Here is a 15,106-nt window from a genome sequence, read left to right on the forward strand (position 1 = left end):
GATAAGTCTATTTTTCCCCGTTGAGGACTCAAAACTATAAACAAGTTTTGATTGACATTATCTGAATAACAAAAATAGTGCTGGTCTTTTCTCCAACAGACCCTCCAAAATAAATGAAGAGTTAAAAACGTTGCTTCCGGTCGGGTGTTGTGGCTCACACCTGTAATCCCAGCACTTTGGGAGGCCGAGGTGAGTGGATCACTTGAGGTCAGGAGTTCGAGACCAGCCTGGGCAACATGGTGAAAATCCCTCTCTATTAAAAATACAAAAATTAGCCAGGTGGGGTGGTGCACACCTGTAATCCCTGCTACTCCGGAGCCTGGGTCATGAGAATCGGTTGAACCCAGGAGGCGGAGGTTGCAGTGAGCCGAGATCACACCACTGCACTCCAGCCTGGGCGACAGAAAGAGACTCTGTCTCAAAAAACAAAACAAAACAAAACAAAACAAAACAAAAAAAAAACTAAACTAAAACTAAAAAATAACGACAAAAAAAGTTGCTTCTACTTCATTTCCTTTTCATCTCTCAGTGGAGTTTAACATATGAAATGTATTTTGCGAAATTTTGTTAATGTGTTCTATTCATGTTTTAATAATAGTATAATAACCTTATAAATTCCTAAAGACATAAGAATGGTTGTTCCCACTAACACCCCAACCTGAAGTGAGGCTCTGGCATTACCTGAAGTGGGTACAGGGAGGTGGAGGGGTGGAGGGACCGGTGGGGACAGACAGACTCATGGACCAGAGGGTGGATGTGAGCTGAGGGGAGGGATACCGCCTGGAAGAGCCAAAGCCCGTGACGTAGGGGTGCGTACTTCCCTCAGTGGGGAGACCCTGCTGCCGCTGTTGTTGACCAAGTCGCCGTGGCCGAAGCGCGGTGGCCGAAGCAGGGGACGGGGGTGGGACTTACAGGGACAGAAGGCGTAGCTTCCAGTAGCTTCTGGCCCTTCTGGGTCCAGAGTGGCCTTGCCGCCCTCACCTGCGCAGAGCCGGGAGCCGACGCGTCACCCCCAACGGAAGCGCCGCGCTGCCAGGGCGTCTGGCGAGGTGCGCCCTCCGCGTCCCAGCTCCAGCGCTTCGCAGCAGTCGCCCACCTCTTTCTGCCAAGCAGGGCGGGGACGGGGCGGCATCTCCGAGATCTGCGATTCGAACCGCCGAGGAGCAGAAGACCACAGCTCACCTCGGACGGTGCCCTAGGGCCACCACACAGAGGGTCGGGCAGTGCCAGAGGGAGGTTGCAAGCGCCGCCGCCAACTCGACAGCGCGTCCCAGGTCAGTGTGAGGCGCCGTGCCTGCCGGCTGCACTTGGGAAACTTCGGCTTGCAGTGGCGGCTGCCGGGAGGAGGACATCGAGGGCGCAGCGTGGGACCCAGCGGCCCGCACGACCTCAATGCTCCCTGCCCGGTGCGCGCAGGCCCCTGAAGCCCGCACCTCCCGCGCACCCTGACAATGCAGTGCCCAGAGCAGGGTGCGAGACCCAGGGCCAGCCGAGGGCCGTCGGGCTGCAGGGGCCTCCCGAGAGACTCTGCCCCGCCACCCCGGGGCGCGCTCCACGCGAGCTCACCCTCGCGCTTCCTGCCGTTCCCGCTGGTTCTCGGTTCCAGTTTTGCGGCCGCTGGGGCTTGGACTCCGCGGGGATGCGGGTTCCGCCTCCTCAGCCTCGCCGAGCGGCGGGAACCGGCGAGGGCTGCCCGGCCGGGGGCGGTCGAGGAGGACGCGGGGCGGGAGCCTGACGGGCGAAGGTCGGCAGAGGGAGCGGCGCGCGCTGGGCCGCAGGAGCGCGCGGGTCGGAGGGTCTGACTTGGGCGCGTCTCCGCAGGTGCCTCGGCAGCTGGGCAGCAGGAGGTGCCGGCTGGGCGCTGGGGACTGGCTGGGGACTGCGGAGCCGTTTGCAGCCTCTGGCTCTGGAAGCACAGGGGCGGGCAGCTGGTCCCCGCGCTTCTCAGGCGCGCACAGCCTTGGCACCAGGATACCGGACCCCCTTAGCTGAGAGGCGGGTGCAGAGGTGCGCCTGCTCCGGGATGGGGGCCGTGGCTGTGCCCCTCAGACGCGCCATTTCCCAAGGGAGGGCCGCGTCCGGCGGGCGGGCGAGCGGCGCAGGGACCGCTCCGCAGCGGCTGTGGGCAGAACCCGTTTTCGTGGATGGTGATCGCCTTAGCCCGCCAGCTGCCTGCCCTGGCTCAGAGATGAGGCGACGAAACGCGCACCCCGCCCCCATCGGTGCCCTGGCGCTGTCTCCCCAGTCACCTTCCTTTGCCCTTCTCCGACAGCGCCTTGAGCTCGCTTCCTCCTGCTCTCAGGAAAAACTGAGGAAACGCGCCTGGTTCCAGGGGTCGGCGGGGACCGCGGAGACTGCTAGCATCCTCAACAGCTTGGAAATCCCATCGCCTTGGTTCCCTGAGACTTGGAGGAGTAGGTTGCGCTCTCTCTCTCTCTCTCTCTCTCTCTCTCTCTCTCTGTCTCTGTCTCTCTCTCTCTCTCTCTCTCTCTCTCTCTCTCTCTCTCTCGTGTGTGTGTGTGTGTGTGTGTGTGTGTGTGTGTGTGTGTGTGTGTTGGCGGGGGAGGTGAATCAGTAACAGAGGTTGAGGCATAGATGCCCCAAAGGCCTGGGGCACAGCCGAAGTAACTAGGAGAACACAACAGCCCTTTGGGGGTATGTGTGGGAAACACAGCAAACCTTACCAGCTACCCGTCTCCTTGGGCGGTTTCGAAATATTTCTTGCAAGTCAATACCAGGGAAGAATCTTTTTCTGGCCAGTCATTCCATTTTCCAGGACGACCTCAGATGCATCTTTTATTCTGTCTCTGTCCCTTTCCTTGGGTGGGGAGGAGATACACATTTGCTTGTGGCAGGCAGGCTTGCCTTATTCCAGTGCCGCTGGCCTCCCTCCTGGCCTTTGGCTGTCCACTAGGACTCTGGGTTTTTTTCAAACCCGTCTAGGAAAGGCAGGGCAGCAAACCTCCGGCTCCTGGCCCATTCTACTAATTCAAGGCTGTCGTCTTCTCTGGGACCTGTGAGCTCCCTGGACGCGTCTCTAGGCTGTGGCAGCCATCTGTCTCTGCCTTTCACTCCTGCAGGGGAGCTGAGAATCATACCACTTGGAAGTAATGACGGAGACAGTTCTGTGTGAATCTGAGGCAGGGGTCTATAACAAACAGGAAGTGGCCTGGAATGAGGAATGAAGAATTTGCCTCAGATTTTCTCCAAGTGTGCATTAGAAGCATCTCCCATGGAATATGTGGGAGTGGAGCCTAGAATTTTCTTTTTAACAGGTGCTCCATGTGTTTCTTATGCTCACAAAAGGAGAACCCGCTGGTATAGGGAACCTAGCATCCCATTGTCAGACCCCACCAGCCCTGAGGATTCCTGTATGCAGTGCCTATATTTGGTGATGCATGTTTATAAATGGACATTCATTGAATTCTTAAGTAGCAAGTGTGTTCGGATCTTAAAATCCTCACAATCATCTACTGTAAAGTAGATATTGTGCCCATTTTAGAGGTGAGGAAACTAAGGCTAAGAATGACTTCTCAGAGGTTGGTAACTTGGAGAGAGCTGGAGCCCAGGACCCTGATATGCCCCCTGCTGCCTCATCTGAGCAGTCTCTAATCGCCTTTGGGGCAGCGCATAGGCAGGGACCGAGGCAAGGGTGATGGGCTGAATTTTGAGTTCAAACCCATTTGTTAAGTTCTACCCCACCATGGCCAGATGATGAACTTTATGAGAGGAAGCGTGGATCCTATTTGGAGGCAGAGTGAAAGGCTCAAAGGAAAATAACTTTTCTTTCTTTTTTCTTTTTTTTTTTTTTTTGAGACAGAGTCTTGCTCTTGTCACCCAGGCTGGAGTGCAGTGGTGCAATCTCGGCTCGCTGCAACCTTCACCTCCTGAGTTCAAGTGATTCTCCTGCCTCAGCCTCCTGAGTAGCTGGGATTACAGGCACCCGCCACAATGCCTGGCTAACTTTTGTATTTTTAGTAGAGATGCGGTTTCACCATGTTGGCCAGGCTGGTCTCAAACTCCTGACCTCAGGTGATCCGCTCCCCCTCAGCCTTCCAAAGTGCTGGGTTTACAGGCATAAGCCACCATGCCCAGCCACTTTTCTGTCTTAAGAAAGGAAAACTGGGGGTGGCATGGGGACAAAAAGCCACAGGAAAGGCCTGGTCTATCATCTCCAAGATGGCTTTGCAAGCATCTCAGCTCATGCAGCACTGCCATGTGAGATAACACACAAATCAGGCCGTCAAAACGGAGTCCTACTCCGTGGGAAGCTGGCCATCCAAGAAGCAAGGCGATATTGAGATAAAGGACACAAACATGAATTGACTTCTGGCAAGCAGGTGAGTAAGATGATTGACTTTGGGAGAGTGCCCTCACCTTTCCTTTCTCAGCCTCCTCATCTGCACCAAGTGAGTGCTGAGGCCCTTCCAACCCCAGCAGTTCTTGCGCAGCAGACTCAGCCCTGCAGGCAGACACACACAGGGTTGCTGTGCATAGAATCTCCAGACACTTTACAAACTCATAATCAGTGAGATATGACTAACTGAGCAAACATTGTAGGGATTTCTTAATAAGGAATTTAAAAACTAGACTCCAAATGGGAAAGATGCATGTAACAAGTTATTGGTGTTTATGTAACTCTGAATAGCTTTGATTTTCTTCAGTAGGAACTGACAGCTGGCTGACAGAAAACTCATCCAGGGAGAGAAGAGACAAAAGTGAAGTATGAAATTTTGAATAATGTTTTCAGGTAACTTTCTATTTCCATCTAGAGTGGGTGTCTGGAAGGGTGAATGCAGTTATGGTTTGAATTGCTTTCATGTATCAACAGATATTTTTAATAGGGCTCATCTTTCCAAGATGCAATGTGCCTTACTTTCTTTTCCTGGCTTCCAGTCCCCTTGTAGCAGGGCAGGGAGCTGAGGAATTCATCCTTTGGCCTGCACATGCTCACTGAACCCCTGTTTTCAGCAAGCTGCCTCTAAGTTTGAAGACTTTCTGATCAATTTAGAAAATAAATCTTTGTTTTCTTGCCTAGGAAAGTGATTGTCTGCTACTTGGGCTGGGATAAAATACATGGGGATCCAGGAGTTCTGTCCACAGACTTTCAACCATCTTCTTGTTCTAAGCCCTGTTACTCATTGCCATTTTCTATGGCACTTGGAACCTCTAAGTCCTAAATGTCACAGGTCCTGTGGGTAAGCAGCCTCCCTGGGTCTGTGTCCTGCAGCCTCCTCTGCCATGCTAAGGCCATTTGCCACTCCACCATTCCCCCATTTCCAGAGCCTGTTTGAAATTGCTTATCTAATGGTATCTCTCCTCCAATTTTCTTTGTTTTTTTTTTTTTTTTGAGACGGAGTCTCGCTCTGTCGCCCAGGCTGGAGTGCAGTGGCCGGATTTCAGCTCACTGCAAGCTCTGCCTCCTGGGTTCACGCCATTCTCCTGCCTCAGCCTCCCGAGTAGCTGGGACTACAGGCGCCCGCTACCTCGCCCGGCTAGTTTTTTGTATTTTTTAGTAGAGACGGGGTTTCACCGTGTTAGCCAGGATGGTCTCGATCTCCTGACCTTGTGATCCACCTGTCTCGGCCTCCCAAAGTACTGGGATTACAGGCTTGAGCCACCGCGCCCGGCCCCTTCTTTGTTCTTAAAAATATACATATTTAAAATATTTTTAAAAAATAACTCAATGCTTATAATTTTGGTGGCATCTTGGGCATAGAGGGAGGAACTAAAGGAGCATTGTAAATATGCCATCATGAGGTGCAAGTGATATTAAAGACACTGTAATTTTTGAATGAAAAGCAGTTTATCCATCGGTTTAATAATTAATATCTTGTAATAATGTCAAAATGATAGTATTTGGAAATTGTAAGGAAAGTACACTTAAAGGATATGCTCTTTCCATGTTTTGCTTATTAGATTCTACTGATGTTTACAGAATGAGAAGAAGCATTGTATCTTAGAAATATGAGATCCTTAAAAAAACAACATTTCCAATATTTTATCTGTTATTTTAAATAGGTTGTGGATTGGAGACATGATAAACTTTTCAAAAAGCTAATTCTGAGATAAACATTTTAAAAAGAAGAATGCAGTGAGTATGAAGACAAAACAAGAAAGTCTTTCTCTAGACATTGTCTGATTTCATTACCACATCCCCATGGAATGCATATTCCATGATTGTCATTCCACGCGTGAGGAACTCAAGACTCCTAGAGGCTGAGAGACTTGATCAGGGCACATAGCCAATAAGTGTGGGAGTCACGATTGACCCCTGTCAGATGCCTGAACTTTCTGCAGTTGAACTATTATCTATATAGAAGGTGCCACTGAATTTGGGGATTGCTTATAGTCTAGACATAACAAAGGGATTGACTGGATGTTAGTATGCTCTCAGCACTCAGTGTCCAATCAGGATGCTTCCAGGAGGAAAGAACGTTCTAGGCAACAGAAGTGGTCCTCATCAAAAGTTGAGTTGGACTCTGTGAAAAGGAAATAAGTCAGACATAAATATCAGTGTTTTTGATGCACAAATGGAGAAAACAAGATAAAAGAACCCCCAGAAAAGGATGAAGGGCTAAAGAGAAGGGGGTTCTTCCATTCAGGTACTGATTACAGAAAGAACCAGAACATTTGGAGAATAAAGTATCTGGCACCTTTTTTCCCTGACAAGTTTAATGTTTAGACAATTTCAAAAGTTATCTACTAAATGTTAAGAAGTGAGCAAACAGGCTGGGCGCGGTGGCGCACGCCTGTAATCCCAGCACTTTGGGAGGCTGAGGTGAGCAGATCACCTGAGGTCGGGAGTTCGAGATCAACCTGACCAATATGAAGAAACCCCATCTCTACTAAAAATACAAAATTAGCAGGGTATGGTGGCGCACGCCTGTAATCTCAGCTACTCAGGATGCTGAGGCAGGAGAATCACTTGAAGCCAGGAGGCGGAGATTGCAGTGAGCCGAGATGGCGCCATTGCACTCCAGCCTGGGCAACAAGAGCGAAATTCCATCTCAAAAAAAAAGAAGTGAGCAAACAAAGTGGCTTTAAAAATCTTTAGAATGAGGAAAGAGTCAACCTCATGAGGTTGGTGTTGCTGGACACTCCCCGAGTCCTCAGAGGAGAGGGTCTGCCTATGTCCATACTGCAGGTGGATTAGGCAGCAAGTTGGTGCCACTGCTCAACTTCTCTGAGACCCTGAAGCCCACAGCACCCTTTTTCCACAAGACTGTGATGGGGCCACTGTCCTCCTTAGGCATGGTAGTTGCCAGCATAGTAGCAGCTCCTCTTCTTCTCCCAGAACCTCCTGACACCAACCTTGGTGAAAGAAAAGCTGTGACAGCAAGCGGTCAGGTTTAGTGTTGTGGAGAAAGGCCTTTACTTGAGGATGGCTGAAAAGTAGAAAGCCTTGGCTGGCCATGGTGGCTTATGCCTGTAACCCCAACACTTTGGGAGGCTGAGGCAGGAGGATTGTTTGAGGCTGGGAGTTCAAGACTAGTCTGGGCAATATAGCAAGACCCTGTGCCAAAAAAATAAAATAAAATAAGTATTAAAAAAAAAGTAAGTAAAATATCTTCCCCCAAAGATTCTGCTAAGACTTTAAAAAATAAAAACAAGATTGACCTAAATACTAGAAACTATACGAGAATATAATATTGACATCTGGTATCTGACAACTTGTTCTCGTTTGAATATCTGTTTCTCAAATGCTACTTTTTGTCAAATAATTTTTTAAATGACTGATACTGTATAGCAATTGAATTGCAATTACTAAGTAGTTTCTATATTTGATATTACATTCCAGCTCATTTCTCTACATTTCTATGCTCTATTAAGCCCATTTATATATGAAAAATGCTTTAAAAATGATCCTTTTGTGATCACTGTCTCATGTGAGCTCTTTTCAGATGCTTTGCATTCAGAATAGACCTCTGAGTTGGGACCGAAGCAGTCAACTGATCCCAAATTCCTAAGTTCCTGACTTGCAGGTATGTGTGGCTCCAAGATAGCCTTTATAGAGTATGTCACGGGGAACATAAAATGAAAGCATTCACTCTCATTGTATTTATGTATGTACAGATTGAGTAGTTCTTTGCTTTGCACCATGAATGATACTGAAGTGGAGATGAATTCTATGTCCTTTTGAATACTGCCTTTCAGGAGCTTAGTCAGTTGAAACTCCAGTTGAAAGTCAAGGCACAAATGTCATTGATAATGTCATGAGAACTGAATTACTCTTTTAAAAGGAAGACCTAATAGGACTCTTTGTAAATTTTAATAATGAAGTATATCTTACATATATGCTATGCTCTTTTCTGCACACACATTCTATTTCACAATAAGTAAATAAGAGTGATATACAGAAGAGTATGTGAAATGTGTACTTTTAAAGAAGAAGAATAGAATGGACACCCACCTATGCATCACCCAGACTGGGAAATAGAACATCACCTGAACCTTTGGGCCTCTCTGTGTCCCTCCCAAAAGGCATTATTCTCCTAATCTCTACCAAGGAGTAGCTTTCTGTTGACTTTTGTATTAATCATTCCCTTTGCTTTAAAAAAAAATTTTCAGGTGCCCCTTATAGTTGATCCCTAAGTAAAATAATTGTTTATTTTTAAAAAACTTAGTAGCAGGTACAAAATTAGGTAAATAAAGAAAAGACAGTATTGCTAGTGTATGACAAAAGCTTTTCATTTTTCATCTTTTTCAATTTCTCATCTTTTCATTTTTCTGATTAATACGTTTCCTGCAAGTTGCTTTTTTCAATTTGTTCTAGTCTCTATCTTTAATGTAAGAGGCATTTTTGTTTGTTTTTAAATTTTTGTTGTGGCTGCTCATGATTAAAGGGTTGGGATTAAAAGCTGATGAGAAGCCTTAAGCACACAAATGAGGCTTGTCACCTGTAAGCCTCACTGTAGTACAACCTGGGTGGCATGTCAGATTCTTGAGAGAACGCCATAGCAATCAATGTATCCCTCAGGGGTGAGGGTATGGCTGCCGGCCTCCTCGAAGCCAAGGTGGGGAAGCAGGCTGTGGCCCCCTTCAGCAGTGGTCAGTAAGCAATCACTTATTCCCCTGCTTTCTTGTTCTCAAACATGCTGGTGTCTCCCGGTCCAGAGATGCTCTGTTTCATCATTTCCTGAGAATAAACCTCTAGACAGCCCGTAGGACGGGAGGACGGGAGGGGCAGTCTTGCATCTCCTAGTGACTGGGAGCTGGAGGAGTGACCTAAGGCAGCACTTCTCAAACTTTAATGTGCATGCAAATCACCTGGGGATCTTGTTAAAATGTAGGCTCTGATTCAGTAGCTCTGGGGTGGGGTCTGACATTCTGCATATCAAATGAGTTTTCTGGTGGTGGTTATGCCAGGGTAGGATCACACTTCAAGTAGCAAGGACCTAGGAATTCTAACTGCTTATCTAACAGCTTTTCACCTACTCCTCTTTATTTTAGCTGTATTCCTCACACACACACACACACACACACACACACACACACACACACACACACACAAGCTGAGTCAGTTACTACTGGCTCATCTGCTTTCTGGCTTCCAAAATAGTGTTGCTGCCATCTTTTCCTCTTCCCTCTATCTTTACGAGTTTATGTGTTTGACAAAATTCTTTGGTGTTAAGGATTTTCAGGAAGAAGCAAAATTAGATGTGTGTGTTCTACCATATTAACCCTAACCATCTGCTAAAATATTTTCCTGAAGTTTGGTTGTAACCAAGTAAATAAAGCCTGTTTCCTTGTAAATAACCACTATTTAGGCCTCTAGGTCTTTGTAAAAGGAGTATTACCTACTTCTCCCTCCTCCTTTGTCTGCCTGCCAGATTCTTACAAAATCTTCAAGACTCAACTCACACAGCTGGCTTCTGTGAAGCCCATTTTGGTCCCCAAGATGTTAAAGCTTCTCGGCCCTCCTGACTCTGAAACCAGATGCTTATTCAGTATCTCTCCCAAAAGGCTGTGAGCTCCTCAGACATGGGGCTTGTGTCTTTGTAGCTCAGTGCCCAGCACATATCAGGAGCTTGTAGATGTTTAAGAATGAAATTTCTGCCTGCATGCTTACTTTTCTCTTTTTTCTTCACTTTCTTTCTGCTCTCTTCGTCTCTTCTTTCTTTTGGTTGTTATTAGATTTGTTATCTATTCTGTTATCAAATAGAAATCCATTTCCCATAATCTTAATTTTAAAAGTAAATAGGTAGAATAAACAATAGTTTTCAACTTCCAAGAACTACTGAATCAATGAAACAGATTTAAATATTATATATACATTCATCTGATTCTCCCCACCAACTCTAAGGACTGTTAAAAGACAAAAATTTTCTTAGTCCTAGATGAAGACATAATTCTTACCACCTAATGGAATTATCTGTTGAAGGAGTCTGAATCTAAATTATTTAAATAAATTAAACATAAATATTTTTTAGTTTCACTAATAAAAATTAAAATGTTTACAAAGTCTGCATGGCTCCTTTCAGGTTTCTTGCCTATGAAACTCCTTTTTCAGAGCAGATACACTGTTGTCAAATTTTAACCCTACAGTTCTTGCTAACATTGTTATCTGGTCAGTATATGATTTAAATAATAGAATCAAGAAAAATGCGTAATCACATGCTCACCATTCCAATCTCAGTGTGGATTTCAGATATTATGTCCGTTATTTTAACATGTTGCAGCCCAAACAATATTTCATCTTTCAAAAGAAACATAAAAATGTCCCTCAAATTGAAAATCTAGATATCACTTGCATTGTTTAATTGAAGAGCATGTTTAAGTAATGTAATACTAAAGTTTTTACATTCAGCTACCACAAACATGTTATATTTAGTTGATTCTGTTGCAATGACAACAGAATTTTGGCTTTTTGGCTTAAGTTTACTTTTTAAAATTTACATTTTAATTAATTTTTTTTTTAGAGATAGGGTCTCACTCTGTTACCCAGGCTGAGTGCCTGTGGGATGATCATAGCTCACTGTAACCTCGAACTCCGGGGCTCAAGTGATCCTCCTGCCTCAGTCTCCTGAGTAGCTGGAACTACAGGTCACACCACCACGCCCAGCTAATTTTAAAACTTATTTTTGGTGGAGATGGAATCTCACCACACATTGCCCAGGCTGGTCTCAAATTCCTGTCCTCAAGTAATCCTCCTGCTTCAACCTCCCACCGTGCTGGGATTACAGATGTGAGCCACTGTACTTATCCTAAATTTGCTTTTTAATATTATTAATTTAAAAATTATTTTTCACAGGTGGATTCTTTGTTAATTAATGTGGGACTTAGGAAAGTACTATGTTGGTGTTATAAATATTCAATGAAGATTTTGAAAATAAATTTTAATTTTTAATCTCCTAAAGGTCATTACTATTCAAAAATTTATTTTATGTTGCAATTCACTATTTTGTTCTGCATTTATTAATAGCATAATCCCATTTATGTCCCCTACATATTTTCAAAATTAATTCTAACAAAATGAATATAAGTTGGGATGTTGATTCTGGCTAATCTTTTGGTCTTTACCATCTTTGATAATCAGGTATTGATTTCTAACCTCTGAAGATGGATGAAGGTATGGAAATTTCAAGTGAAGGAAATTCCTTGATCAAAGCAGTCCATCAGAGCCGGCTTCGCCTCACAAGACTTTTGCTAGAAGGCGGTGCCTACATTAATGAGAGCAACGACCGTGGGGAAACCCCTTTAATGATCGCTTGTAAGACCAAACATGTGGATCACCAGAGTGTCAGTAAAGCCAAAATGGTGAAATACCTGTTAGAGAACAATGCTGATCCCAACATACAGGACAAATCTGGGAAAACGGCTTTGATGCATGCTTGCTTAGAAAAAGCTGGCCCTGAAGTTGTTTCCTTGCTCCTCAAGAGTGGGGCTGACCTCAGCTTGCAAGACCATTCTAGTTACTCAGCTCTTGTTTATGCTATAAATTCAGAAGATACAGAGACCCTGAAAGTTCTTCTTAGTGCTTGCAAGGCAAAAGGGAAAGAGGTCATCATCATCACAACAGCAAAGTCGCCCTGTGGGAAGCATACTACTAAACAGTACTTAAATATGCCTCCTGTGGATATAGATGGGTGTCATTCCCCAGCCACCTGCACCACTCCTTCAGAAATAGACATCAAAACTGCCTCATCACCACTTTCACATTCTTCTGAAACAGAACTGACACTTTTTGGTTTTAAAGATCTTGAGCTCACTGGAAGCAATGATGATACCTGGGACCCAGGTTCCCCTGTGAGGAAACCTGCTCTGGCCCCTAAGGGGCCCAAGCTCCCCCAGGCTCCACCCTGGATCAAGAGTCCCCCATCATTAATGCACCAGAACAGAGTGGCTTCATTGCAAGAGGAGCTCCAGGATATTACACCAGAGGAAGAATTATCCTATAAAACCAATGGGCTGGCACTTTCCAAGCGGTTCATCACTAGGCACCAAAGCATTGATGTAAAAGACACTGCACATTTGCTAAGAGCCTTTGATCAGGCCAGCTCAAGGAAGATGTCATATGATGAAATAAATTATCAGTCTTGTCTTTCAGAAGGAAATCAGCAATGCATTGAAATCCCTGCTGACCAGGACCCAGATTCTAACCAGACAATATTTACTTCCACCTTAAGAAGTATAGTTCAAAAAAGAAACTTGGGGGCAAATCACTACAGCTCTGATTCCCAGCTCTCAGCTGGCCTTACCCCTCCAAATTTAGAAGATGGCAAAGCACTTGTAGGAAAGAAAAAGATCCTCTCACCATCTCCTTCCCAATTGTCAGAGTCCAAAGAATTGTTAGAGAATATGCCCCCAGGTCCCCTGAGCAGGAGAAATCATGCAATTTTAGAAAGGCGAGGTTCAGGAGCTTTCCCTTTAGATCACAGTGTTACCCAAACCAGACAAGGATTTCTCCCACCCTTAAATGTAAATTCTCACCCTCCCATCTCAGATATCAATGTCAACAACAAGATTTGCAGCCTTCTTTCTTGTGGCCAAAAAGTGCTTATGCCAACAGTTCCGATTTTCCCTAAAGAATTCAAAAGTAAGAAAATGTTGTTAAGGAGACAATCATTGCAAACTGAACAAATTAAGCAATTAGTAAACTTTTAGGAGATGGGTATAAAACACACTTTCTTCAAATGTTTCTATCAGAGAAACAGAAATAGAGAAGAAATCTTAAATGTTCATTCTTTTAAATCTCATAATTGGTTAGTCCATAATGGCTAGATGGATTAAAGTGTAATGTGATTTGTACTAGGCATCATGAATATAAAAAATAATATGTAGTTTCTGTTAAGGGAATTATCTCAAACAAAAGCAAAGCTATTTTTCCCAATGCTTCTAATATTTAACAATCTCGATGTAGTCCAAATTTGTCATTAAAAAAAAAATCAGCAAAGAAAGAAGGCCACATATGTTGGGGTAATTTTTTTAAATTTTCAGATTGGCTAAATATTTTATTAGGAAACAGTTTTCAAGTCAATAATTTTTTTAACGTTTCATGTTAATCAATGAGATTGTAATTTTTTATGATCCCCAAACCATAAAAGAAAACACTCACAGCTATAAAATGTTCTAAGATCAATAAATTCGAGCTACAAAGAATGAGCTAATTCTTTACAAATGGTGACTGAAGGTAGATAAAACTCTACTTAAAAATTTAAAAGGTTAAACACTGTATTAGAATAGGCAACTAAAATATTCGTGGTGTCAGTTTAATCAGTGTCAAACTGGCAAGTCAGAATTTTACAACCTACTAGGAATCTATGCTGAGTCTTGTTTGTGTACTGTGTTTTGCTTTGCTTTGTTTTGATTTTTAAACAGACTTACCTGTAATGTTATCTTACGGAATTATTCTTTCTCCATATCTTTTAATTCCTATTATTAGTTTTGGAAGCCTATCCATAAGTTTCCAATGACAAGATGATATAAAAGTTAAAAAGCATTCCTCTTTACTTATATCAAATTATTCTTGTCTTTCAAAAATAACAACAAAAAAAGTTCATCATGGATAAAAACTAAGCGCTTGCTTTCTTTTAAGAAGAAAAACTGATGATTAGAGTAGGTTAGCTAAAATTAAGAGAGGCAGTAGAAAATCACAAAATGTACTAAATATTTGGCAATATTAAACAATACCTTTTTATTTCTGATATGTAGTTATTAGACATTTATATATTAAGGATAACTTCCTTAGTGTGACATTCCAATCATCTAGTATTTTAGGACCTGTGAAGAACTTCCAACAAAATTAATAAATACCATATTAGTATTATAAAATAAAGTAATAATTATATCATCTATATAACTTCAAAGTACGATGTTTATACAAAGAATCCTTATTTCAATCTAGCAGCTTAACAACAAAGAATAAATCAGACTATACAAAACCTAAGTGTATTAATTTGATGATTGTCATGTACAACTTTCTTTGCCTTCTGAATAGAGGTGATCCTAACAATTGGCATGACGCTTTTCTTGGTAATTTGATATAAGCAAGTTGTAATGTACATAGTAATTATTTAATTAATTGTGACTTTAAAAAGTAATTAGAGGCATTTCCATTTCATGTCTTCAACATTAATATTAATTACACTAAAAATATTTTTTGATTCAGAACTTAGAATTGTACCTGATATTTATAGGTAGCTAAATGCTTTCTGCAAGTTTAACATCGAGAAAAGTACTTGACTTCAAGTTGTAAGGATACAATTTGGAAGGATATGTAAATAGATTAGTTCATAAACAAATGGTACCAATAAAGATTTAAAATATCATTTTGGTTACTGATTTTTCTTTATCTTTCAAATACTAATGATATTTCAACATAATTTCAAGAGTAATTGTGCCACATGCTACTTTGAATCAATAGAAAACTAAGAAAGGATAACTTTTGTTGCTATTCTCAAACCAACATGAAAAAGATTTAACAGCATTTTAAAAATGTTTTTTGGCTGGGCTCGGTGGCTCATGCCTATAATCCTGGCACTTTGGGAGGCCGAGGCAGATCACTTGAAGTCAGGAGTTCCAGACCAGCCTGGGCAACATGGCAAATCCCCATCTCTACTAAAAATACACAAAATTAGGCTGGGCATGGTGGCTCACACCTGTA

General features: G+C 43.4%; 1 protein-coding gene across 8 annotated transcripts; it reads left to right on the plus strand.

Annotated features, from left to right (window-relative positions):
• Positions 1-892: 892 nt before the first annotated feature.
• Positions 893-14,779, plus strand: LOC105475069 (ankyrin repeat domain 34B). 8 transcript variants are annotated; one of them, XM_011730036.3, is made up of 6 exons: positions 894-1,274; positions 2,273-2,414; positions 4,665-4,750; positions 6,022-6,094; positions 7,895-7,985; positions 11,540-14,779. In XM_011730036.3, the coding sequence occupies exon 6, from the start codon at positions 11,563-11,565 to the stop codon at positions 13,105-13,107; it is 1,545 nt and encodes a 514-aa protein (XP_011728338.1). In that variant the 5' UTR covers positions 894-1,274; positions 2,273-2,414; positions 4,665-4,750; positions 6,022-6,094; positions 7,895-7,985; positions 11,540-11,562; the 3' UTR covers positions 13,108-14,779. The 8 variants fall into 8 exon arrangements, with proteins under 8 accessions (XP_011728345.1, XP_011728338.1, XP_011728337.1 ...); XM_011730035.3 differs by having other exon boundaries at positions 7,905-7,985; XM_011730041.3 differs by lacking the exon at positions 6,022-6,094.
• The last annotated feature ends 327 nt before the right edge of the window (positions 14,780-15,106 follow it).

The sequence above is a fragment of the Macaca nemestrina genome, chromosome 6, assembly GCF_043159975.1.
Source record: "Macaca nemestrina isolate mMacNem1 chromosome 6, mMacNem.hap1, whole genome shotgun sequence".
Classification (NCBI taxonomy): domain Eukaryota; kingdom Metazoa; phylum Chordata; class Mammalia; order Primates; family Cercopithecidae; genus Macaca; species Macaca nemestrina.

Bases quoted from the DNA above. Each gene is read 5' to 3' on its own strand.
- LOC105475069 (XM_011730043.3), top strand. From the start codon at position 11,563: ATGGATGAAGGTATGGAAATTTCAAGTGAAGGAAATTCCTTGATCAAA.